Here is a 25,859-nt window from a genome sequence, read left to right as displayed (position 1 = left end):
CACCGAAAAGAACGAGATTGGCTTCCCACTTCGCCGTCATCAAAGATCGTCATCTTCCGGGTGATGGCGGCCGCCGTGGAGAGAAAAGTCTCCAGCATCCCTCGTTAACGGACTAGGGCGAGAGGGATGAGCCGGGGAAGATGGAGAGGATGGGAGACGAAGCTAGACAGAGAGAGAGAGCGTGTCAAAGGCTTAGTGTCGCAATCTCGGTTGGCAAAATGGCGCGTAACGACGCCTAGCGAGACCCCAAAACCTACGCTTCTTATCGCTATAGTCCTTTATTAGGGGCAATGTAATAGAAATTGGGGTAGCGACTGGGAAGGCGGGGCTATTTCGGACGTCCAACTAAAGATAAAGCGCTCGTTTCTCTATGTAAATAAAAGTTATTTGTCCGCGGATAACTTTTCCTCGGAGCGCGAAGGGGAAAAAAAAGGACTCCAGCCGGAGTACACACGGATCGAGAGCGCCCTCCACAATTTCCGGAAAGAATGAGTGAGTGAAAGGGAGGCCGAGGTTTTGATAATATACGCGTGGTTCGTTTTTCGTTATTTCACGAATGAACGGTCCAAATGCGCCCTAAGAAACGGAGAGATAAAAAGAGAGAGCGGGACAGAGAACCAAAGGTCGTTAGAGGGCAAGTCTCTTCTTTTCCGCCGCTTTCCTTTCGAGAGTTTTCCGCTTGGCCGAGGCGCTTGTTTAAAAGGGATTTAACTAGCCCTGTCTAGTCCACCGTATTACGGTTTAGCAGTGTACCCGAATATGTCCCGGACGAGCGTAAACTCGGCGAGCGGACTAAACGGCGAGCGGAGGGGGCTTCTGGAGAAACGTCACGGACAGATTCCATTCTCATTTTTCCAAAAATTAAACGCGACAAACCCTCTTCATTAACCCGAATTATTATCCGGAAGAACGCGATATTTCGGATCCCAAAAACGAGCGGCGCTTTACTCGGAGAAAAATGGAAGGGAACTCGACAGAGCGCGGAAGGGACTTTGGGACGCGGGCGGCTCGGCTTCAAAGCGCGCCACTCATTCCGACAGCTGATATTGAAAGTTAAAGGGCCTATATCCAGTTAAAGAGTAGTCCCGTTTGCCAATTTATTTTCTAACGTGAACGTTCGCTTTTCCGTATTTTTGCAGGTGAAACCGGAGTACGAAGTGGATTACGCCACGACGTTGCACGACGACGGCCTGGAGAGCTCCAGTCTGGGCCTTCGTTTCTCGACCACCCGCGCCCACTTCGAAAAGGGAAACATGAAACTCAAATGTATGGCGACTGTCTCGCAAATCTACACCATGTCCAACGAAGAGGTGGTCTTCGGTGGATTGCAACAGACGTCTGGACTGCTGCAAATTAGCGAGAACGACGGACAAGGTGAGACGTTGCCGATTCGTTTATACGCTCTCAGATGGCTAGTTTAGTTTCATTCGCTACATTCGTGACAAGCAAAATACTACATTTTATTTGATTTCGAGTCTATTTGATAATTTATAATTTTAGAATCTCGGAGATTTGATAGTTTTGCGAGGTCATATAGGACCATAAATCGTCCAGTTCTGCCATTTTCCGTTTGCTCAATTTTTTTCGGCTATTATAGATAATTGCCGTGATGATTAAAATCTGTTCTAGATCAGTTCAATTGAATCGATGGATAATTACCATAAATTTTAAATTTATGTTTCATGGTAAAATATGTAAAATTTAAAAACACTGGTGAAAAGTAGCGCTACTTCGTGAATTAAAATATGTTAATTAAAATCTTGAAATTAACTGGGAGCTTCGGAGCGTGATCCTTCTAGCCGATGCTCATATACTTCATTACGGGTTGAGAATTACATTAGCTGGTTTCTTTTCGCGTGTTCCGGGATTTAGGAGTAGGGTAAGAAGAGTAAGGCTGTGACGTAATTTTAGTCCGATTCTGTGGTGGCGAAAAGTGTTCTTCCAAAATGGTAGCCTGTGGCCCTTCCAGCAGATAAATTCTGACTAGAAGACGACAAAATCTGATTTACTCCTTTACACCTCCTTTTCAGAAGGAGTAAAAAGAGTAGAACTAATACTCCGGAACAAGCGAATATTTTATGGGGCGAGGTAATTATCATACCCGGAACAGACGAATAAAATGTTTTAGGCTAAAAAGAGTACACTTTTAGTCCGAGAACAGGCGAAAAGAAACCACCTGTTGTAATTGACGAAACGAAACTAGCTATAATAGATTTCGCTCGATTCACGAAAAATAATAAATTTAGACCAGCTCCCCTCGCGTAGAAAGTTACATATTTTATGTTGTACAAATAATTTACGTTTTGCTTGTCGCTAATGGTTTCCACCCAAAAATCTAAATTGACCATAAAGGGCAATCAAATCAGGAAACTACGTATCCACTTGGAATGTGTCCCTGATGAGTTTCATAGATAAATGACGCACTAAGCTAAACTAAATACGTTATTTTACGTCGAACTAGATCAGTTTCGTGAAGTACGTGAAAATATTTGGTTTCTTATTAAATTTGCTGGAAAGACAATTTTCTTCCCGCGGCCCGTCTTCGTTGTGGCGTTAGCCATTCAATGAATGCGAAAAAAAAGGGTGAAGTCTAAGCGTGGTTCACATGAGCAGTATTTTCCTGGTTTTCTCTATGTTCTAGTTTTACCACCTTTGGTCGTTGTTCTAGCGAACGGTAAAGACTGTGCACACGGACCAAATTGGCCAGATTTTACTACCTCGAGTGCTGCCGATAAACGAGAAAACGGAGAACCTTCTTTTGAGGCGCGTTACGCTTGACCAATCAGCGAGGAGCGTTATGCCGTCACGTGGTAGACGCAAAAATTCGTAATCCTACATTTAAAGACATTCAAATTCGCTCTTTATATCACATGACAGCGTAACACTCGCTGATTGGTCGAGATCAATGTGCTTAAAAAAACCGGGAAAATAAAGTAGAGATATTTCAACATTTTATTCTCAGTTTTCTCGTTTACCGGCCACCGTGTGCCAGAACAACGGGAAAAGGCGGTAAAACTAGAAAATAGAGAACACCAGGAAAACACTGCTCGTGTGAACCAGCCTTTACATTCGACGTAGTTTAATCCCCATCCGTTTGTCGAGCCGCTTTTGCAGCGCGGCTCCAATGGATCCTTAGACATTCCCAGTGTTCACGTGTATAGATTCCTGATACAACATATATTAGTCACGAAAGGATTTAACTCAACTCGCGTATATTTGAGCTGGAGCGTACCAATTGATTTCTGAATACCCATTGTCCCTAATTAAGAATAGATATGAATTAGATTATAGGGTCTGGTACCTTAGATAGCCCAAAATTTTAAGTCTTATATAAGCTTGATACTTATCCCTTATTAAGAATAGATATTAATTATATTAAAGGGTCTGGTACCTTTGAGATACCAAAATTTTGAAACTTATATAAACTTGATACAAAATCAAACTCCCATTGTGTTAAGACAAAGCTAGATACGAAGCTTCCTCACCAATTTAAGTTAAACAAGCGTAGAAAGGTTGGGCCGACAAATTAGGTCGGGTTATATATCTCCCTTATACGTCACCTAGGGTTGAAACTTTAGATAGAAAAAGTCGGGGAAATCCCCAGCTTAATTAGGCCGAACTACAAAGAGGTAACCCTATAAAACTGTAACTTTAAAATCCAGCGGGCACATTGGCGTAGGCTGACCTTTTAAACTGAAACAATATAAATACGGGGAGACACAAATCTAAACAAACGAGTGGCAGCTGAAAGCCGTATCCCTTTTCTCCGCAGCAGTTCGCAGTTCGGCCAACAATTCCTCTCCCAACTCCAGCAAAGCAAACGCCTCGACGTATCTCCTTCTCACGACGTTCCTCGTCTCGCTGTTGGCCCGTCTGAGGATAAACGGTCGTTGCTCGTTTCGCCGACAGCGGTCCCTATAGCCGTTCCCCACCGCCCCCCCCCTTTCTCCATCCACCCACCCAAGGACCCGACTCCTCTTGTCCTCGCTGATGGCGAGAAAGAAATGTGTTTGTAACAATAAAAGAAAAAATATATAAACGTTCTCGGGAACGCGAGTGATGTCGGACGAGGTGCGCTCTTTCATTTCTTCAAAAAAAGAAGACGCGAAAGACGGGCAAACTACTTCTAACCGTATTACATTTACAAAGGGAAAGAACGAGAGAGAAAAGCGACACAACAAGTGTGAGACGACGTACTTTCGTTGCCTGAAAGAATAGACGCGGAAACGTTCGCGTCTGTGAAATGTGTAGCGCGTTGGTGAATATATACACGTCAAATATGTTCCCAACATTTTTCGTGATTTAAGGGCCTTCCGAGCAGTTTCGAAATATTATAAAAAAAATGAAACGAAGAAAAAAAACAGATGAAAGAATATTATATATACCGAATACAATAAGCAATACCGGATTTTGACTTTTTTTTTGAGTTTGAAGAATTCAAGAATTCAAAATAAATCACACCGATTTTCTTTTCAATTTCCCATTTCCGTTTTTCGGTTTTTGATACCCTATATCTTCCGTTCGTCGAGCTCACCAAACATTATCAAAGTAAATATACTCAAATAAACTGCGTATATATAATAATATTTAAAAAAAATGAAAGGAATAAAAAAATGGATAAAAAAGAATTTTTGTATAATTTTTGGTATGAAAATTCGCATATTTCACCGGTCAAATGAAGCATCTTGATTATATTCTCAAAAAGACGTATATAAAATATAACGGTGTATAAAAAGAAACCAAGATGAAAAGGTATTGCCGTAGTTTCAAAGTTGGTGCCATATGGATTAAATCCCAGCCCTGCTGTATAGAAATAAATAAAGTAAAAAGTCCAAATGACACCAACTATAGTAGAATCGGGTCTCGCTTTAAAGTATTATCAAAGGGAGAAAGAAATAGATACAATTTATCCCTTATACGTTAGTATTCTAAAGTGAACGCTGATTCGACTATATCAAAATCGTTCCCTTAGTCATAGATGAAAAAATAAACTAAAAAAAATGATGAAAATTTGATTTAGTGTAAAAAAATATTTCAACATATATAGAAGAGCTCATTCTGAAGATGTATTTTAAATTGTCTTAATTAAAATCGAATGTTCAATATATTAAAGTTCTTGTTTGTTATTTAGAAGTGCATAAACATTTTCCTTCATACAAGTTTTAGTTGTAGCCTCACTAGCCGAACAAAGCCTTTATATATTTATAAATTCCATTTTGCCAAGGGCGACTAGAATGGAATTCAACTCGACTAAAAATAATACGAGTTTTGGAAGTTTGAGCGAGAAAATAGCTGTTGGATATGGTAAACAAAATCTCGCTTCTGTTATTCGATACGCATCGAAGCGTCAGCTACATTAATTTATTCGAGTATATTTAAATGAGGCTAGCCTAATGTTTTTCTAGGAACGAATTTTTTTTTTGGTCACAGGAGGATTTTTTTGCTCGCGCGTTTCGAACCTTAGTTACCGTTGTTCGAAGAGCGAAAAAGACTCTCGTTCGATCATTAGTGGGAAGACGATAAAAAAAGCATCCCCAAAGAAAGTGCGAGCAAAGATTAAAAGTTGCTCGAAAGCGATTAAAAATTCAAGAGAAGCCCGGTAATAAGGATGCGAATAAAAAATATTATCCGAAAAAAGGTTCAAGGTATAAAAGAATGTAACCTCCAGCCTCCCTTTTAATTTCCAAGAGAGCTTTACTAAAAAAATACGAAGTGAAACGACAAAAATAACAAAATGGCGCTGAAGTAAATAATCTACGGCGATATTAAGGTGCTAAAAGATTATTTACCTCGTTCTTTTAATTAGCTACCAATTAGTTAGAAAAGTGTATTTTCAAATTAACATTTCATATATTTAATTGTAACCCTAGCGCTTAAATTTTAGCCTAAAATCAGGGCTGGTCGATAATTATCGATGGATAATTATCAATGATAATTATCATGATAATTATCGATATTTATCCGATGAAAAAATCATGATAATTATCGAATTAAATTAAAATATCTGAAAACAGTTTTTAAAGTTAAATTTAATAATTTTGAAAGCAATATACAGCAGTATTAAGTATTTATGACATTTATGCTCGCATTTATGTAATGTTTACAACTATCCAAAATTAATTTTATCAAATTTTAAACTTTAAAATTTGATAAAATTAATTTTGAAACTTGAAAAGGCAATGTTGTTAATTCATCGGAATCATCGTAAAATTTTTCAACTTAAATTCCAAATATTCATAATTATCAAAAAAATCAGATATTTATCCAAATAATCCGATAATTATCCAAATAATCGGATTATTATCAAATGATCGGATAATTATCAAAAAATCCGATAATTATCGTATAAATCGGATTTTTTGATTTTTTCCGAAAAAATCCGATTTTTTGCCAACCCTGCCTAAAATGCCCGTAGAAGTGTTCCACACGCGTTGACTGAATGAATATTTATTTCACCTCATTAAAAAAATGTTTCCTTTTGGATCAGGCGCTTAAATCGAGAACGATAATAATTTGACCTACAAACGCCTGTAGAAGTGTTCCACACGCGGTACACCGGTGTTCAGGGACAAGCCGACTATCGGGGTGTTTCAGCTACTCGCGACCCAATATTGAAGTAACCACTCGATTTATACGATGTTCACGGCGCCGCATAAATTATGAAATATATAAAGTAAACTATCGCTTTTAGTATGTCGTATGGAAATGAAATGTATGTATACTTAAGCAAAGAAAACAGAGAAGGTCCAAATTAGACCTAAGGATATCCTAAATTAACATATCCCTCGAGCCATAAGCGAAACTTTTATGGTTTATTAGGTGCATAACGAATAAATTTTACGCCGGGCCCGAAAATCCAGATAACGGAATATAAACGTATATGAGAAAAGGTAGTCCCACTTATTTGTTCGGAAAGAGTGGTCATCACGGAGATTGGAGGTCGTACAAGAACGGGGAAAGCTCTAAGGATATTGTAATATCCAAAAGGGGAATATAAAAATCACCTGGGATAATGAATGTATCGTAAACTCGCCACGTATGTCACCGATTAAATTGTCCCCAAAGGACCTCCATCTTTCTCCTCGTATAGACTGCCGTTAAACTCGGATATAAAGAAAAAATCAATGGCGCTCGGAACTTAACAGTCGCGCGCAAACTGCACCGTCCCCTCGCCTTTAATAGGGCGACTGACTGATCCAAAGCCGAAGCTACGTACGAAGGAAGCCCAGATAGAGATAAGGAAGCGGGGAGCGGGTTGGCGGACGACCAGCGATAATAGAGGCGAGGGCGGAGACCAGAATGTAAACACCAAGTCGACGAACACTTCCTCGGCACGAACGCGTTGTGGAGCTGGCTATTATTTTTGGTCTATAGCGACGGGTAAAGACGAGCCGGAGAAGCTAAAAGGTTTATATAACAGCCATTTCCGCGCGCTGTTCCTTCGCCGGCGCGGAGTGAAAATTTGGAATTCAGGGCTCGATTCCCTTCCACCAAATCGATGGTCGAATAATTTCGCCCTGACCACTAGCCTATATCGAAGTAAGCCCACCCCCGGGGAAAAGGGCCCCCGAGGAAGAAGAAGGGCTTGGATAAATTTACCTAACGTGAAAGTATTTGAAGGGGCGGCCCTAACGCCCGCTTTCCCATTTTCTTATCCATAAAACATTCCGTTTCGGGGTGGAACTTATCGTAGCTCCCCGGCGCTTTTATTTCGCTATCGGCGTCGGGGAATATAAAAGAAGCGACCGCGCTCGCTAATGGCGCATTCCGCGGCCTCTTTATACACCTTGGCCCCCCTCCGCTCATCGTTTTCGAGTATTATTGTCTTCCCATTTGATGCGCGCTTAAAAATCTAGGATGATCTTTATCGCGATTTGATTCGGTTACTTCCCCCAAGTTCCTTTTTCTCTCACGTCCGAAACGCGATGGAAAATAGATTGCGCGAATGCGAGCGTACAAAATGGATATTGCAATAATGGTCGTATTCACGCGCGCCTCATTCAAACGCGGTTACGAGATAGTATTTAATTTCGAACGACGATGGGAAATTGAGGTTAAGCTAACGCGCAAATTCTAAACAATATATTGTTAGGGGTTACCTTCATCTCGATTTATAAATTTATAATAGGTGTTTTTTTTTCGCCTGTTCTGGGTTTTTTGAGCAGGTTAAAAAGTATAGCCATATGACGTCATTTTACTCCAATTCTATCTTGACGAAAAAAACGAGTTGGAGTAAGAAGGGAGTAGTTTAAGGTTAAAGGTTATTTATTTGCCGTATAGCAGCCGTAGTTTTTTTAAGATGGCGACCGGTGGTGACTCATTTTTCTAATTATTTATTAATAATAATAATAATCAGCTAGGCTAATACCCAAGGCACCACCTTAGGCCTTAGTCTTTTGAAGTCATTAAATTGCATTTAACAATTGGATTTTCGTTATTAAAAGCTTGCCACATGTGAAGATGTTCAAAACCCGTCATGTTTTCGTGAAACGAAATTTAAGCAGATGACAAAGCTAGATTACTCCTTCTACACCTCCTTTCGAGGAGGAGTAAAAAGTGTAACTTTAGAGCTCTGGAACAAACGAACAAAATTCGGGACACGGTAAATCTTACCCCGAGAACAGGCGAATAAAACGTTTTTGTTGAGAAACATAGAAATAGTAAACCCAAATTAATATTTATGTCGGGAAATAACTTCGATTTAAAATTGGATAAAATACAAAACGTTTAATGACAAAATGGATCATACGTCTGTCTATCTCGACAGTCAAAAAAATATACTAACAAAAAATAAAACATATTATTGAGTCTTCTGTGCGACTATAAAAACCAAAAGGTTCTCACGCCTAGAGTTTGGGGGTTAAAGTTCAAATTTCCCAAACAGGGGATAGCTATAAAAAAATCAAAGGTCCGACGTCGGCGAAGCGATTCCGTTATTAGGTCCGCAAAACAAAATACAAGTTTAAAAGACAAATATAGCTTAACAAAAACAAATTATCAAATATAGCTTAAATGTTTATTTTTTGTTTTTTAATTTCCAACAGTTTTAGGGTAAAAAGTTGTACACTTTTTGTACTCGGACAGGCGAAGAAAAACCACATATTATTACGTATAATTTTTGTTCGAAAAGTATTTTATTTAAAGGACCGCGAATTCATTCGAATTTTCAGCGTGGGGTTACGGAATCACGTGTATGAAGAAGCAGGATGGTAAGCCTTAATCGCGTGTCAAAGGGGAGGATCTATCCAAAATTCGTCCCGAATTTTTCAAACGATTCTGTGGAATCATAGTAGCAGGAATCCATACCTCTACTTGGAATACTTATCCTGCCGTATCGCGTATGGTAAGATCACTCTGACGGCTTTGGCCCCGCCTACGAGATAAAAATCCCCTTTGCGCGCGCTCCCCTCTCACGTTGTTGTTTGTTAAGTTAACATAGTGACGTCAAAAAACCGTCAGCCACATCGAGACGAAAATCTGCCGCGATAAGCACTCCAAATTAAAAGCGGCGAAACGGAACCAAACCCCTTTAAGATTTAAAATCTTACGTAAATAGCGTCTGGGAATATTTTAAAGAGGTTTTAAAAATTTCGTATATAGCTCCAGTAATAATGGTAAAATTTTAAATGGAAAACCTTTAAAATTTTAACAAGTTAACTTTGTAATGTAAAATATTAATAACACCATTAAGAAGTAAAACAACTTGCGGAAATTTCGAAGGGAATTTAAAATTATTCAGTAAATATTTGAGTAATTATAACGGAAACCCAAAATTTCCCATAAAACATGACTCGAAGCAATAACCTCGGGACAAAACCCGCTTTCCGGTACTTCGACGCGCGTAACCGCGGAAAGAGATCATGACATAAAAGCGTAAAGGTGCCGCGGAAAAACCTCCATTTATTTCGCGTGAATAAAAAATATAGGTGAAGAAAAAAACGCGATCACGTACTTCAACACTTTTCGAAAAATAAGAGATAAATTAAAAAAGAGGAAAAGAGTAGAGAGAGAGAGCTTTTTATTTTTATTTTTGACCCAAAACGGTCAAAAAACTTCGACGGAATAAATGTTTCAGATTCATTTCGACTTAATAGACGTTTATGAGACGAGAGAAAGGAAGCGAGGGAACCGGGGAAAAGTCAAAATATTTCTCTTTCTCTACTTCCGAAAGCGGAATAGAGGATTCCGCAAAAGTATAAAAGGAACATTATACGGATTGCGCCAAAAAAAAAAGAAGTGGAACCAAAAGAATGGAAAAAAAAGGAAGAAATTGGATTTTGGTTCGCTACCCCTTCACTTCCTATAGCGGAATCAACCCGAAGTTGTCCGTCGCGTCTAAGGCACGTATCGAGTACAGTCTATTCGGCGGATATTCGCGGAACGAGAATGGGTTAATCGGTATAGGAAACGCGCGGGTTCACCTCCATTCTAGTTGGAAAATTCGCTTTTCTATTCTATTTGCCGAAGCGAGCGTGCGGAACCCCCGACTCTTTCCCCGTCGTTGATTGCCAAACACAGCTAAGCCTACCAGATATCATATAAAAAGAGAGAAGCGAAATACATACGTATAGCGCGGATCTATAAGAAAGGGTTTAATACGAAAAAGTGGCTTATAGGCCGAGGGAATCCGGGACGATGTCCCCTCCTCTCCCTCTTTTTCAAATATATATATAGCTGGGGTGTCGTAATTGCCAGACCCGTATAAAATATTTCGAAAGCTATTGTATTTGCGAAGAATCACTTCTTCATTTTTCGGCCTCCCACCGAGGGGTCGGACATTTACCAAAATCCCGTACACTTTGTCTAAAATCGCAAAATCTTTTAACTCTCTCTATGGTAAATCAGGGGCGTAGGAACCAGGGGGGGCAAGGGGGGCAATGCCCCTCCCTAGAATTTTACTGGGAGGGGCAACTAATGTTATTGCCCCCTCCAACTTTTTGGTCAGTTGAAATCTTTGCAAGGCTCCAATTGTCATTTTGAAAGCATATAAAGCTTATAGAACCTCAACTGTGTTTAAATTTCAGTCTTTTCCCGCCAATGTATATAGTAGAAAAGTGTAAAAATTTATTCGGGGAAGCTACAGACCATTAAAAATTCAAAACCATTCTCCAGACTTCTTTTGGTTTCACTTTGCCCCCTCCAACTTCTAGAACGTTCCTACGCCCCTGTGGTAAATTAACATTGAAATCCCAAAATCACTTCAATAAGTAATGATAAAATCGCCAAAATCTCTACGAAATTCCGAAATCCCGTACAAAATAATGGCAAGTGTCCGACCCCTCGCTTTTCTGTCGACAATCTAATTCCCTGATAATTCCAGGTTTTCCAGACTTGTATTAACCCTGTTTTTACACTCCCAGAGAGAGTTATAGAATGATTTATACACAAATCAGACATGACTTAGCCCTATAGCAATTGTAATTTGAAAGGAAATATTTAATAAAATTGAACTTGATTCAACTTGAAGTTTGAAGAAATATTAAGATTTCGCGAGCATAAAATGGAAGCAGACACAGATTTACGTCATCACATAGCTTTTTATCAGTAATTTTTACATTTATTAAAAACAGCTGAAAAGTCACGTTTATATTCTGCGGGCGTCGAGAAGCATCCGCGTGATATGTAAATTTATGCATAATATTGTGACACTAAACGGGGAGAAACTCCTCTGTACAAAAAGGTTCGTTAAAGAAACGGGCCAAGTACCTCCTTACGACTTATGTCAAAAATCGTACCATATCTTCCTTCGTTTTTGGCACTAGGCAGTTCTAGAACCACGGTTCCATTTCACATTGTAGGTTTCTTATTTGCAAATGGAAACGGTTCGCTGTGTCAATATATAAATCCCGTACAAAATAATGGCAAGTGTCCGACCCCTCGCCTCCCACTGACCCGTCGCGAAAAGAACTCAAAGAAACAATCCACTCAAATGGAAAATTGTATCCAAATTAGCGCCCTATCTATTTCGGCGTGTCGCGCTCCAGATTTGGTCCGTTCTGTTACGAAAGGTCTAAAAATAAGAAAGTATTTTTTTCTAGAGTGTACGCGATAGTTTTATTCCGGGTCTTCTTTCCAAGATTGATTATTTTCTGGACGACTCGAGTGCGCCGCTGCTTGCCACTATTAGGGCCGATTACTTATTTATTCCACGATCAAGATAATGGGCTCTTCTAATTAGGAAAGGCGCTTTTTTTAGTTGCCTTTTGCCTCAAAAGTTATTAATAAGTTTAAACGAGGTCGCTGCGTTGCTCTTCTATTACGAAAGGAAGAGGTGACTTTTTGTTCCGGAGACGTAAACTTGGCCCCACTTACACTCATTATTAATAAGGTTCCTAAGGCGGTAAAGGCTTATTATTGTAACCATGGATAGTAGATTTTAGAGGATCGGTAAAAAGCCTGGTTCTTAGCCCCCGTAAACCAATCACACTAAGGGAGTCGGCCAAGGTTATTTGAAAAACAAAAAAAACCAGTACCGCTAAGAGTGGACGATACTGTTCGAAAAAAGAAAAAAGATAAACACGAAGTACATTTTTACGCCAAAAGGTATTTTTTCACGTTTTTATAGATTAAATATGATATACTAAATATCAGTTGGTAGTTTTTATTGAATTAAAAAACGCAAAATTAAAAATTACTAAAATATAAAGCGCAAAATATTACGTAACAATATCAACCGCATTAGATTGCCATTTTGAAATTTTAAGATCACGTGGTACAAACGACCTTGCAAGACTCCCTCGGAGTCTCTCGAGCTGATTGATACGCGGGGAGAAATAAAATGCACTGTGGAAGGCTATCGAAAACCTGTCCTCTTAATTTACTGTCCATGTTGTAACGGCCAACGCGTGTAGAAGTTTTTCGCCAAAATTACAAGGTTGACTTAGTTGGCTGTACTTTTTGCATTTTCCAGTAAGATTTCCCCAAACATTTTACACGGAGCTCGGGTTAGACTTAGTGACTTCCTCTCCTTTTATGACTAGTTAAGCAAACGAAATACTTTTATACTTTAAACATTTGATTTAACAAATTTAACAATATCACTTGGATTAATTTTAATCCGCCGTGTTTTGTAAATACTTACACTCGGTAGCAGACGGCATACCGAACTCGAGAGTCGAGTAAGAGTAAAAACAAGGAGTAATAGGTATAACGTTGATCTAAATCACCCTTGCAAAAACAGTTTTCCTTCCCCCTCCTACCGTAACGAACATTTTACGGAAAGGTCTATTTTCGCTTCACGCTTATCGGTTACAATTTTATTACACTTCGATAAAGGTGCGTACAAGTATTTAAAAGAACGAGTTACAAAATTGATCCATCACGTAATAATAAAATTTCGGCTATTACGTTATTTGAATTTTGAGTATATACAGCTCGAAGTTAGAGCGTCGGTACTTAAATATTTTAAAGCCTATTTTATGGCGCATTTCGCGAACTTAAGGCCGAGTACGGTCTTAAGAGAACGAAAGCGTAAAGCGCTATCCAACACAATCGTTAAACCCTAGTTGAAATTTATAAAACTTGAGGACCACGAATAAAACCGACTCTTTAAATAAATAAAGGTAAACGAGGACCCACTGAATTTGGACAAACACAGCCGGAAAATAACGGAAAACAAGGTTAAACGGCCAAAGAAAAGCAAATTCCTCGTGTACTCGATCTTATTGTGTCTCGAAACGGGGGGTTCAAAGAGTTGGAGGAAAGGGAGGGGGCCAATTACATCCGTTCGCTTTCGCCTTTCGCACGTGCCCGATTGGCGGTCAGCGTTTGATGGGGCCTTCGAGAGGGGGTGGCTCCCCCATCAACGAATCCAACAGTGGCTCGAGCCAGCCGACTATTTTCTTAACAGAGAAAGTTCGCCGGAACCAAATACGCGCCCAGGTCTATAAAATATCGGGCCGAGTCCATAAAATTCGAAAGCGTAAGGTGGACTTATATTACCATTGTTCCTACGACGTTTAAATCGACAAAGAAAGGTAAAAGCCGTTTTAGTGGTTTACGGGGAGACCTAAAATCAACCGGAATTATTATAAATTTCTAATGGCAGCGACGCTATGAGAACGACGGCAATACTCTGCGGAGTTCAATCCGGGATGGAGGAAACTCGAAAGGACGGTAGGAGAAGATAGGGAGGTTTCGTTCGGGGGGGGGGGGAGGGGACGGGGAAGATGTTTTAGGGACGCTCCCCCAGGGCAAATAAATGAGGAAAACGGAACACGTTCGGGAACCATTTTCAATCGCCTTAAGGGGGGTGGCAGGAGGACAGACTCGGAGAAAGAGAGTAGGCCAATATATAACGGAAGGAGGTGGGATAAGCGGGCGGCTCCGAGAAGGAAGATGGCGAGCGGAGAGAGGGATAGGAACGCTTTCCGGCCCAGCTACAAACGTATATTTAGAGACGAAAAGAGAGAAAGCTAAAGCTTAGAAAGTGGCTGGAACTATTATGATGGCTCCACCGGGAGCAATTCGGACTCTACATCCCGATCACTTTTATACCGTTGTATCTGTTTGTCTCGAAGCGATCCATACCCATCCGAGTGGTAAAAGAGTTTAGCCAACTCTCTCTCTCTCTAGCTCTCTTATATCGGATTTAGCGGGGAGCGCTTCACGCGCGGAAACGGCGCAGGATTTACTCGATTCCCGGCTTTTATTTAATAGTCGGGTAAGAGGCTGGCGCGAATGGAGGCGCGTCGATTTAGAAAAGGAGATGAAAGTCTACTGGCGGGTGGTCCCTTTTGGCGGAAATCCCGGAGCCGTCGCGTGTCAATAGAGTAGCAGTCGCTATCTTTCACGCTTATTTCGTGATATATAAAGCGAGCTTCCCGTCTCTCCCGAGACGCAAAAACAAAACGACCAAACTTATATATTCCTCAAAATATTCTTCCGCGAAACTTCCCAATTTTAGATTGTCTAAAGCTATATCGTTGATTAAATTTACGATTTTGCCCCGAAGTTACGTTCCTTTCAAACCTAAGACAACTGAGATAGTTTCTATCTCGAAATCTATTTAAATAAAGGCACTGTCAAATCGTTCTAAGTATTTTGATAGATCAACCTGTATTTTACGAGAAAATATATCGACACATTTTGCCACAAAGATGCTTAGGTAACATCACGAGTGGAGAATAAATAGAGTAGACAGAAATTCTTCGTTCATTCCGAGATGGAAAACGTACGCTTTTGGATATTTTCCAAATTATTCGTTTCCCAATTCTAATCTAATGAGCTCCTTATTGAAAGTTGGAGCGCTCGGCGTAAATATGAATTGATCGGTCTCATTTATAGGCTGCTATATAAATCATACGCGGCTTTAAATTGGGTTGGCTAACGAGAACAAAATAACGCTACGTTAAATGCTCGGCATAAGGGCAGATTTTCGACCAACGAGTTCGCAGTTACGTTTACAGAAATTACAATCTCGGCCGAGTATAAGTGTCCATTAAATTTCACCTAGTCATCTTCGCTATATCAGGTAAAAATTTAATATCTTTTGGGTGTATCGCTTTGAAAAGTCATTACATTCGACGCTTGTTTAATTTACTACTAGTTCACGTAGCAACCTTTATAAAGACCTAAAATTATCGAGTTGGAAACGCCCCGAACCTTAGGCATCCGTAAAAATTATGAAACGCGATATTTACGAGTCAACAGTTTAACAGCGCGGGTCATCAGGCTGGCTGCGAAATGGCCATAGTGTTCAGAGTCTGGGCGAGGGAAAATTATCATTTCGGGAGTTCATCCCGGGTTTAAATCGCCGCCATTCGAAGGAAAAAGATAAAAAGAAAATAACGCTTTAATTAGAAAAAGCGGGGAGAGCGAGAAAAATGCTATTAAGTCGAGGTGACAAATGGACGTCAGTAATTATTCGCTTTCGCCTTTTAGGGCGATTCGGGCTGGAGAATTATAAGCGCGTTATAACCCCGTTAATCCGAATCATTAAACGCACCGAAATAAACGGATACGGTTAGTTAAATGAAAAAAAAAGGAATTAAAAGTAAGGCGAAATATATACTCGACATCAAATCCGACTTGCCACGAAAGGACGCTAGTTTCAAGGTTCTAGTGGAAGCATTAGGGCCAAAACAAGGAACGTTATATTTATAGGATTCGCAACGGTTGCCTTACAAACATTTTTTCGGGTCAACGGAATCCTCCCACTTCAAAAACTTAAATCGTTCATTTAAGACGTTACTCCCGAACGTTTACAGCATCGTCCCGCGGATAAGTTAAGTAGAAGGCTCGAACGGATACGTTACGAAGTACGATTACGAACTTTATTCGAATCCTAGCCACACTAAAGCCGCGTTCACACTTACCCCTTAAATCGCTTCGTTTAGATAACTAGTTGGTTCGGGAAGCAACTCGTCCAAGTCCGCTCGCTTAGAATCGCTTTCAAAACGACAAGGCGGGGAAGTCAAATTGCTCGTATTTTCCAAAATAATGGGAATAAAATTCTAAATAATGTCCAATAATATTACTGTATGTATAGTAAACGTGATTAACTAATTGTTTTGGGATACATTTTAGTATTTTCAAAACTCTAGTCATAATTTGAAATGGCGTTAAGCCTTGGCTATAAGCGAACCGGGGTGAATAGATTTCGCACGTGTGAACCGAGAATTATCGTCGGCGGTCAAAACTGGCATACAAACCGACCTAAACTGGGTTTTAGGCTCACGTTTTTTTCATCTACTCTTTCGACCGAGAAAGTGCTGGAAATAAACATTATCCCTAATTATTCTTCAGGCGTCCGAAAACTCCTATTTAGTAGTTAGTCGTTCGCGTGAACCAGAAAAACCACGAGAAATCGCGTGTAGTCCGGGAGCTCGTAGAAAAAAAATATTAATTGCGATTCTGGTCGATACGCGACCACCAACGACAAAAACTTTGGCGATAAAACTTAGAACTCTCGAAGAGCGCGTTTGGAATTTTTGTAGCTTATATAAGGCTATTTGTTTAGAGGCTACGAGACAAAAATCTATAGAGAACGGCCTCGTTATAACTGTCCCCCACTTTTTGCAAAACTCAAAGACTGTATTATTCCGAGTGCGTGACTCGACAAGCCGTACGACAAAGTCCAACGGAATGGACTCGACAGAGAAATGGTGGGAAAGAAATGGTTCGTTTCTAGATATTTTCTTTCTTCCCATATATATTTTGCGAAGGGCGACAACTTGACTGTTTGATAAATGGGGTTTCGCTTCGGGGTCGGGCCCGCTGGAACCCGCGCCAACGAGTTGGATCAATTTTCCACCATTGTTCCGTTGAGGCGTTCGGAATAACTGCGTAATTATTGGTTTAGCCTGGGAATTTCTCTATGTCACGGCACCCGCGTGCCACTATTTCATTCCGATCACTCTTACCCCCCCCCCCCCCCCGTTGGTAGTAGAATGTAAAAAATAGGCTAATTATTTCAGAACCGTGACGTTCATGGTTTGTTTTGATTTTCAAAGTTGTCATTTACGACGTTCAATCGCGGTGAAAATAGACATTTGCGCTGTTGCTATTTTTATCTCTAACTGGAAAACTAGTTAATTGTAAAGGCTGATTTTCACTAGGTCAAAAACGCCACAACGGTGAGAGTCGACGCAAAAATATTGCATTAGGCCTAACGGAAATTTTTCGCGTCGACTTTCAGCGTCGTGGCGTTTTTGCCCTAATGAAAACCAGCCGTTATACAAATTCAACCTTCGATCTACAACAAATTTTGAAACAATTGCTATCAGTAATTACTTTCCATAACTATTAATTGAAGTACTTATTTGGTGTTTTTAGGTGACTGTATTTGAGATCCAGATCCTTATGGCAGAGATTAATGGTAATAGTTAGTGTAGGGAGCTGTTGGCTCGCGTGGCACGAAGGGCTTACATTATAAGTCACTAGATGACTTGGGCCTAAGGTGGTGCCTTGGGTATTAGACTAGCCGATTATTATTATTATTAATTTCCAACTCGAGGGGCTTGGAAAACGTAATATTGTAATATTAAAGGGTGTAAAACGGGCACCAAAACTCCGACGCCTTCAAACAGTCGATCTTTTTAGCCGTTGATTTTTGGAGAACAATAATAGCCCAATAGGTGCATCTATAATTGACCTAATAATTTATTCCCGAGAGGCAAAATAGGAAAATAATATAAACCAATTTATCTTGAACAAATTAAATTTTATCTCGGCAAAAGCGAACGGTTATTTCGAATCGAAACCTATATGGGCCGAGAGACTAAGCAAGGTGCGACTGCAGCGATGGATGCGGTAGAACGTGGCAATTTAGGCGCAGCGAGAATGGACGCCTGATAAGAATAACAAATAATGAATGGCTCATAAGCGGGGAGGATGGGATACGGCAAATCGAAAATGTGTCACCTTCGTACAAATTACTCGTCTGGGCTATTGGTCGGGACCAATATAAATCGATAATTCGGAGCAACTATCTCATCCGCGTTAGAGAAGCGGCCGCTCGTGTAACGTATCATCGTATATAGGCGCACCATCTATCCGCTGGAGCGTCTATCCGGCGGGAACTTTGACCGGCCACGCGGCTAGATGACAGTCTTCCTCGTCGTACAACAATGCGTGTCAAAGATTTGATCCCCGACATAGGCTCCGAATTAAGATTGTCCCCTTACAAGCTGATGACTGCCTTTAGAACCGAGAACGCGCATTACCTCCCGAAAGGTTTTAGAAACCCGGATTAAGCGTCCGTAATAAATATATTCCCTTTCAATTTAGTAGATGAAAGGGGCTTAGCCACGAAACCGCCAGTCTTGGAATGTTGACGCTCTACTCAAATATGGAACTGTAATATCATTCCACGAATGATTCGATTACGTTACCAGTATGACGTAGCTTCCCTCTAACTACGAAGAAATAATAAAACAAGCCTAGCACGTGATGTTACAATTGTTTCACGTGGTAACGCGTTGAATTTTATTAAAGTCAAAAAATAATAATCAGCTAGGCTAATACCGAAGGCACCACCTTAGGCCTAAGTCATCAGGCGACTTTTAAAGCCATTAATTCAGTATTTCAGGTGGCCGGAATACAATGCGTAGGAGGGTTCCCGACACTAATTATTACCGTTAACCTCCGCAAGTTTTCATGGAAGGGGAAACCGAAGAGCTCGGGAGAAAACCCTTTAAACCAGTGGGGAGATAACTTGCAAACTCAACGCGGGAGGAGTTGTTCCGAGTTTAACGGTACGACTATGGAAACTGAAACAATTGTAATAATTACATCCGACCTAGAAACGTAAGTCAAAAAACGAGTTCTTACTACGCGCGTATACCTTTATTTGGTCGTGAGGAAATACTGGTTGCGCCGAAATTAACAGAAGGAGGCGGAATTTCCACCTTACGGCTTACATCACGCCTCCGATAAAACGCTATTCTTACCGGAAATTCCGCCAACTACGCCACCGGAAACCCAAGAAAGTTCTCTCTATTTTTTTGGTATCGGACACCCTCGGCTCGTACCCCTCCATAAACAGCGTGGCGCTGCCTAGACCTCGAGCGTGACTCGCCTGCCAACCTCTGTCCGCAGTTTTTCTTTTCCATCATTCCTTGTTTGGGTTTGCTTGAAACTCTGAAAGTACAAGTGCAGACCCAAAAATTAACGGGGAACGCAACTAGGATGGAATTCCAAGGAAGACAATTGAGGCTATCTGAAGTACACGGAAGGAATATAAACGTGATAAATAAGATGCAAACCAAACTAAAAAATCAACAAACGATAAAAACCAGGTGAAATAAGTTTATCTAGCTAAATTTATTTATCAATATTCCCCTTTACAATGTTAAATAATTTTGCACATTTATCACGCTATTAACTATATATATTTAACATATCAACGAGATGCCAATAAAAATTAATAAGTAAAAACATAACATTGATGTTACTTTTAGTTCTTCGTCAATAGACGCTTAAATAAAATCTATTCAGCGATTTGACTAGAAGCATAAGTAACATGATAACAATAAGTATGACAATTAACGAGATTTACAACCAAATTGATTTTCATAGTTATTACGTAATCAAGATGTTTTCTCAGCACAGAGCCCTCTAGTGTCTAAAATACGTGAGACTTCCGCTAAGCCGAAATATCTGGTTTCCGATAGATAGGCGGAATATTAGGCTAAAATGATAAAAATTAAAAAATATTTTTCTCGGGCTCATGTTTTTTTTTATCACGCGTGATTCGCACGTGGGCTTCTTAGCAAAGCCAAAGCCCCTCGCGACTCCAGAACGCGCTCTCCGATATTAGGCTTAAATTTTTATCAAAAAGTAGTCATCCAAAACGGTAAGTCGCGACTCCAAGTCACAGCTTGAAGAGAGTATCAGTGCCGAAAAAAGGTTCGGTTAGAAAACTAGCATTAAAGCAATAGGAAGTGTCATACTTATTGTTATTATGTTACTTATGTTAGAAGTAGTAATACCGCAAGCAAGGACATACTTGTAAAAGCGTTATATTTTAAAGCACGGGCTGCTTAATTGACCGATTTCAAAATTACGTTTTGGCACGCGACGATACCTTTGCATTATGAGGTATAGCAGGCTTATTTACCTGCTTTTATACCCTAACATGGCGGCGTATTTTCACGCGCCAAATGAATTTTAAAATCCACCAATAGGTGGTTTTTTTTCGCTTGTCCGAGGACAAAAAGTGTAAACTTTTTACCCTAAAACGTTTTATTCGCCCGTTCTCGTGGTAAGATTTACCCTGTCCCGAATTTGGTTCGCTTGTTCCAGAGCTCTAAGGTTACACTTTTTACTCCTCCTCGAAAGGAGGTGTAGAGGGAGTAATCAAGCTTTATCGTCTGCTTAAACGAAAACATGACTCGTTTAGACCTCTTCACATGAGGCGAGCTTTTTAACTACTCCCTTCTTACTCCAACTCGTTTTTTTCGTCAAGACAGAATTGAAGTAAAATGACGTCATATGGCTACACTTTTTAACCTGCTCAAAAAACCCAGAATAGGCAAAAAAAACCACCAATATTTCAATATAGAAGAGCTTTTACAGTTTCGCACGCGCCTCTTGAAAGAAAAATATGCGCGCGCTCTCAACTTTAGCCTATACACATAAACACGTGACTGTTTTATTCAGTGACTCGCGCATGGCGTAGAGGAGGAAAGAAAAAGAAAGCGGAATTTATTGAAGCCCCTATTGATCAACAGAAAATTGTTCACTTCGAAAATATTTTATTTGGCGGATAATTTGTCTAGTCAATAATTTGTATAGTCTCCTTACGTGAAATTAATTTTTTTTGTAGAATTGTAACCTGTCTCTAAAGTAAACAACAGTTGATGAAATTATTTGGCTTAGAGCACGATATTTCTTGCTAAAGTACCTCAGGTAATTTATTGACCGGCTAATTGTGCTCAAGCCAATTTGTTAGTTTTCGGTAATCAATTAATTAACAACGCGATGGTAGAAATTCCAAAGATAATGAGAAACATAAGGTGGTTCTAGTGTTGTAAGTCGGAAAATTTTCCGCGGAAAATTACCGAGGCCTTTTTTCCGGAAAATTTTCCGTATTTTTCCGAAAAATATTAAAAACGTTTTCATTCGATGATTTGTCTAATATATTGTTTGCAAATTTAAATAAAGCGGCATTTTCACCTCATTTTTTCTAATCTAAAAGTAAAACTAAACCTATAGACTAGTTTAAACTGGTTGAAATGTAACACTATTAATGTTTTGTAGTATGTTTACTGATATTAGTCATTTTAAATCGATAAAAAGTTTAAAACATTAAAAACCCTTGAAAAGTAATTTATGTTTAAATTTTTTATTTTTCCGATTTGCGGAAACTTTTCCGCAATTCGGAAAATTTTACGGAAAATTTTCTGGAAATTTTTCCGCATTTTATTTTTCCGGAAAATTAACAACCCTAGGTGGTTCTTTGATGTGGTTGGTTAATCCCAACATCTTTGAAATATCAAATATTGATTTAGCTTCCGCGAATATTAACTATTATCGAAAAGCTCAATATTTAAGGTGGACTGAATGACTAGACGAACTATTTCCCGAACATACTAATTACAGTCGAGAAAATAGAAAAATGTTATATAAATTATCAACAAGCTTAATTTTCTTATATTGGTAGCTTATAGCTATCGAAAAAAAATCTCAATGCAAATGATCAATCCACTTATAGTCTACAGTCGAAACACGTCAATTTAGAACAAGGTGTCCGACATATCTGGGTTCCAGGCTGGTCTTTAACATTTTCATGCTGGTTCATTTAGTAGATCTATTCGATTATTTGATTGTAAATAATTAATGAAAATTAAAAATGATAATTTTTCATATGAAATCATTTAGAAAAAGATATTACTTACATAATGTTAGAAAAAAAATCAATTTGTTTAGTTATTTTATGGATGCTCTTTCCCTCAGTGAGATGATGCACATTGTCACGCTATGCTTCCGTGCCATATTGGAAAATGGCGGATGAAAAAAATAAAAGCGCCATAACGTTTTTTGATATTAAATGGCCACACTAGGCGTAAACTATTCGCTAGTTTTGGAGTAATTTTAAAGAAATAGTGAGCAACTTCAAGAAGTTGGTAGTTTGGGGTAAAAGGTGTATTCTTTTCGTCCCAAAGCGAGCGAATAGTTTATGTCTATTATCATTTGAGTTTTACTAGTTTCCCGCGCATGCTCCGGATGTAGGGCTGAAAAAGTTCCAGAATATGATTGGCCATATCTGCTATTACGAAGTACGGAAAAGGAGGGGCTACATGATTTTATACTGATTTTTCAAACGCCGCTTTAGCCCTTTAAACATAAAGACCCAGGACTAGATTTCAAAGATTATATTGAATAGGATAACAATTTCTTGATATTTGTGTTAATAATAAATAAAATATCAGAGATATACAGAATCTAAACTAACAGGACCCAAAGTAAATAAAACCAAGAAGGTATTTATGTACATATGAGAATGGCTATGTTGCATAGGAATCATGATTATACATTAATACATTCTTCACATAGTGAAGAACCACTTGATTGACTCAGGCACTTATTTAAATATTGAAACACCAATGAACTAAGGAATTTATCATATCTACAGCATTAAATATAAATTATTGGTCATAATTTTATTGCATAAATTTTATAAATTCAGCTAGCTTGTAATCATAAAAATTAAAACCAGTTTTACGTAGTGAAACCTATGAGCAACAAACACAGCACCCCACACAAGGAGAACGCCACCCGTCAAAAGTCGTGCATTTTCTTGCGTACAGTTTTTATTGGCCGTCGGAAGGGGAAATTTCGGAAATTGTCTTCCCCCTTTCAGTAAAAAATTCAGCGTAAAGGTTCGTCGAATGAAAATTGTACACAACACTGCGTTAGCGTGTTTAAAGGCTAGCCGCGTTCTCCTTGTGTTTTTTGCCCCTAGGTGCAAGTTCTCCCTTACTAGTATGAAACACAAAATACAATTAATAACTCATTGAAAATTGCAGTATAGCGCCGCAGTCTTCTGTATGAATTTAAAATGACGTTCTTGTCATAATTATGGACGTCAAAGGCTTTCAATCAACCAGGCGTTAGACGATATGGACCATATCAACGTTTTTTCGAAGGGGACGTTTACACGGCTTAAAATATTGATCAGCTCCACTTAATGGAACCAGCGTGTAAATGTTGAAGAACCTAAAAATGTTTTTCTAAATATATCTTCTGTAAATTTTATATTCGATCAATAAGTGCAATAAAGAATAGGCTAATTAAACAAATGAAGTGTCTGATTAAGGCTCTGTTCTAAGGCACACTAAGCAGTAGCACCCGGTAGTGAACAGACCAACACGGTACTAAATCCCAATTCTTTGTCCACTTAATTATGGAACAACACGTGAAAAGTTAGAAAAACCCATATAAGGGAGGCAATAAAGCTAAACCCGAAACAAATAAAAACTTTCAAGTTACTTGGACCAAAAGGCCTTCATTAATAAAACACGCGAAACTCGGACCAAATAGATCTTCGAGTCAAAATCGAATTAAAAATAAAATAAAATTTAGTTAGACCGAGTTTCACGTCTTGTATTTATTCTCCAAGCCTAATGGTGCAATTAACTCGAAAGTTTTTTCACTATGGACTTTTCTACATTTTCACGTGTTGGGCCTTATTAACTTAACTTTTCATCCACTTAATTATCTTGCTTCCAAGATTAAGTAATATTTTATTGTGTTTTTATCTATTTTCTCGCTTCTCTATTGTTGATTTGATGATACATATGGGTTATTATACCCGTTGCATTGATATTTGACCATCCTACTTTGAATTCTAATTAAACACGATATTGTCCGTATAAGAGCATGCACTTTTAGCTATTCCAGCTAATCAAATCGTTTCCATTTTAGTATTATTCCGAAGCCACACGCGGGGAAACCATTAAAAAAATATATTCTGTGGCCTTTTAAGGGAGCCTTCAACAAAGAAAACCAATAAATATAAATAACTAAAATGAAAAAAAATCGACGACAAAAAAGTTTCGCGAAAAAAATTCTAAAGTCAAGTTTTAACTTTTTTCTGGTCAATATCAACTTTCTCAATAACGGCTAACTTTATTACAGGAAGCTTGAAGTAGGATATAAGTAAAGAATCGGTACGGTACAGACTAGTACGTTTTATAGCGAAAGAGGAGAGAGAGAGGCGTGTTTTATTTACCATATAGAGAGGTACGTCTGGCGCATACATTTTACGAGCGACGTAATTTGACGAGCTACGACATCCGCTTTGAATATCAAGGGGGCCCCCACCCGCCTTATACGTTAATGCTCCACGCCTATCAATACCAAACCGGGGGTGGGGGGCACGTCGTCTCCTTATGGGATAAATATATATATATATAACATATCAACAGCGGCAGAGAGAAAGCCCCAGAGCAGCCCGGAATATAAAGAGAAAAGAATATCAGTTTTAAAGAAGTTCTTCTTCAAAAGCACTCGCGGCAAACGAGCGGCGGGAACGAAAGAGAATAAATCCATCGGGTTGGATGCGTAGCGATGTTATATCCCGGAGAACACGCGTTAGCGTTAAGATCCGGAGCGTCTGCAGCCATACATTCGGAACGTGACTCGAAAGTTCGAGATCGCTCCATCCTACAAAATCCAAAGAAAAGCCAGATAGACGACGGATATAGCGAGGGAAAAAGATTTCCGGGTGAGGTTTAAAAACACCACAACATAGAGAGAGATAAAGCCCAAAATATGAAATTGATTGGATGATACTCTTTAGAGCGAGCTACTGTTTGTACCGCGCTCTCGAACGTAAAGTTTTGCCTAACAAGAATAATAACCGAACGATCTTTACGAGTCTGCGTGGAGACTGGAACCAATCCAATATTTCGTACTCCGATCGAGACAACACGTGTAAGATAAAGATATACGAATGACCTTAAAGACCTGGTTCATTTTAATTTCCCAATGTCTTCCACCCCGATTTCCCAAGGATTTTAGTATAGTATTGTACTTTAAAGGTATTTTACCAGCTGGTGTTTCATTTTGAAATTGTCGACTTCATTTTAGTCGGAGATCGGATGACGAACACTTTCCCAACTGAAATCAAGTTTCTAAGTCTATAACAGCAGCTGCCGAAAGGGTAAAATTATCGGCCAAAATTAGGATGACCTTGAAAAGCGTCTACAAGGTCCTCTTAATTTTCATTGAAAAAGTTTCCTAGCTAAATCAGCTCGTGAGTATACGCTACTAACTGTTACGTGAACCGTATGTATTTACATTGAAATATAAATTGCCACAGTTATATTGTAATTTTAACCCAAGTTGTATTCCTTTTTTTACATCGAAATAGCATTCATCAGCAGACATAATTACATTGAAACCAGAGCTGT

At 39.2% G+C, this 25,859-nt stretch overlaps 1 protein-coding gene across 3 annotated transcripts in view; it reads left to right on the top strand.

Annotated features, from left to right (window-relative positions):
• Window positions 1-25,610, top strand: part of LOC149932538 (uncharacterized) — a 66,149-nt gene extending 40,539 nt beyond the window's left edge. Inside the window, exons 6-7 of one of the 3 annotated variants that reach the window (XM_090156315.1) lie at window positions 1,140-1,374; window positions 25,537-25,610. In XM_090156315.1, coding sequence (XP_090012441.1) covers window positions 1,140-1,374; window positions 25,537-25,592 — 291 coding nt within the window. In that variant the 3' untranslated portion in view covers window positions 25,593-25,610. Of the gene's footprint in view, window positions 1-1,139; window positions 1,375-3,772; window positions 5,113-25,536 lie in introns of those variants that run through there. The other 2 variants (XM_090156314.1, XM_090156313.1) reach the window with 2 other exon arrangements.
• Window positions 25,611-25,859: the final 249 nt, after the last annotated feature.

Source organism: Leiobunum rupestre, chromosome 8, assembly GCF_980474605.1.
Source record: "Leiobunum rupestre chromosome 8, qqLeiRupe1.1.hap1, whole genome shotgun sequence".
NCBI classification, from domain to species: Eukaryota; Metazoa; Arthropoda; class Arachnida; order Opiliones; family Sclerosomatidae; genus Leiobunum; species Leiobunum rupestre.
The sequence above is the reverse complement of the archived record's forward strand: the minus strand, read 5'-3'. Positions and strand labels throughout refer to the sequence as shown.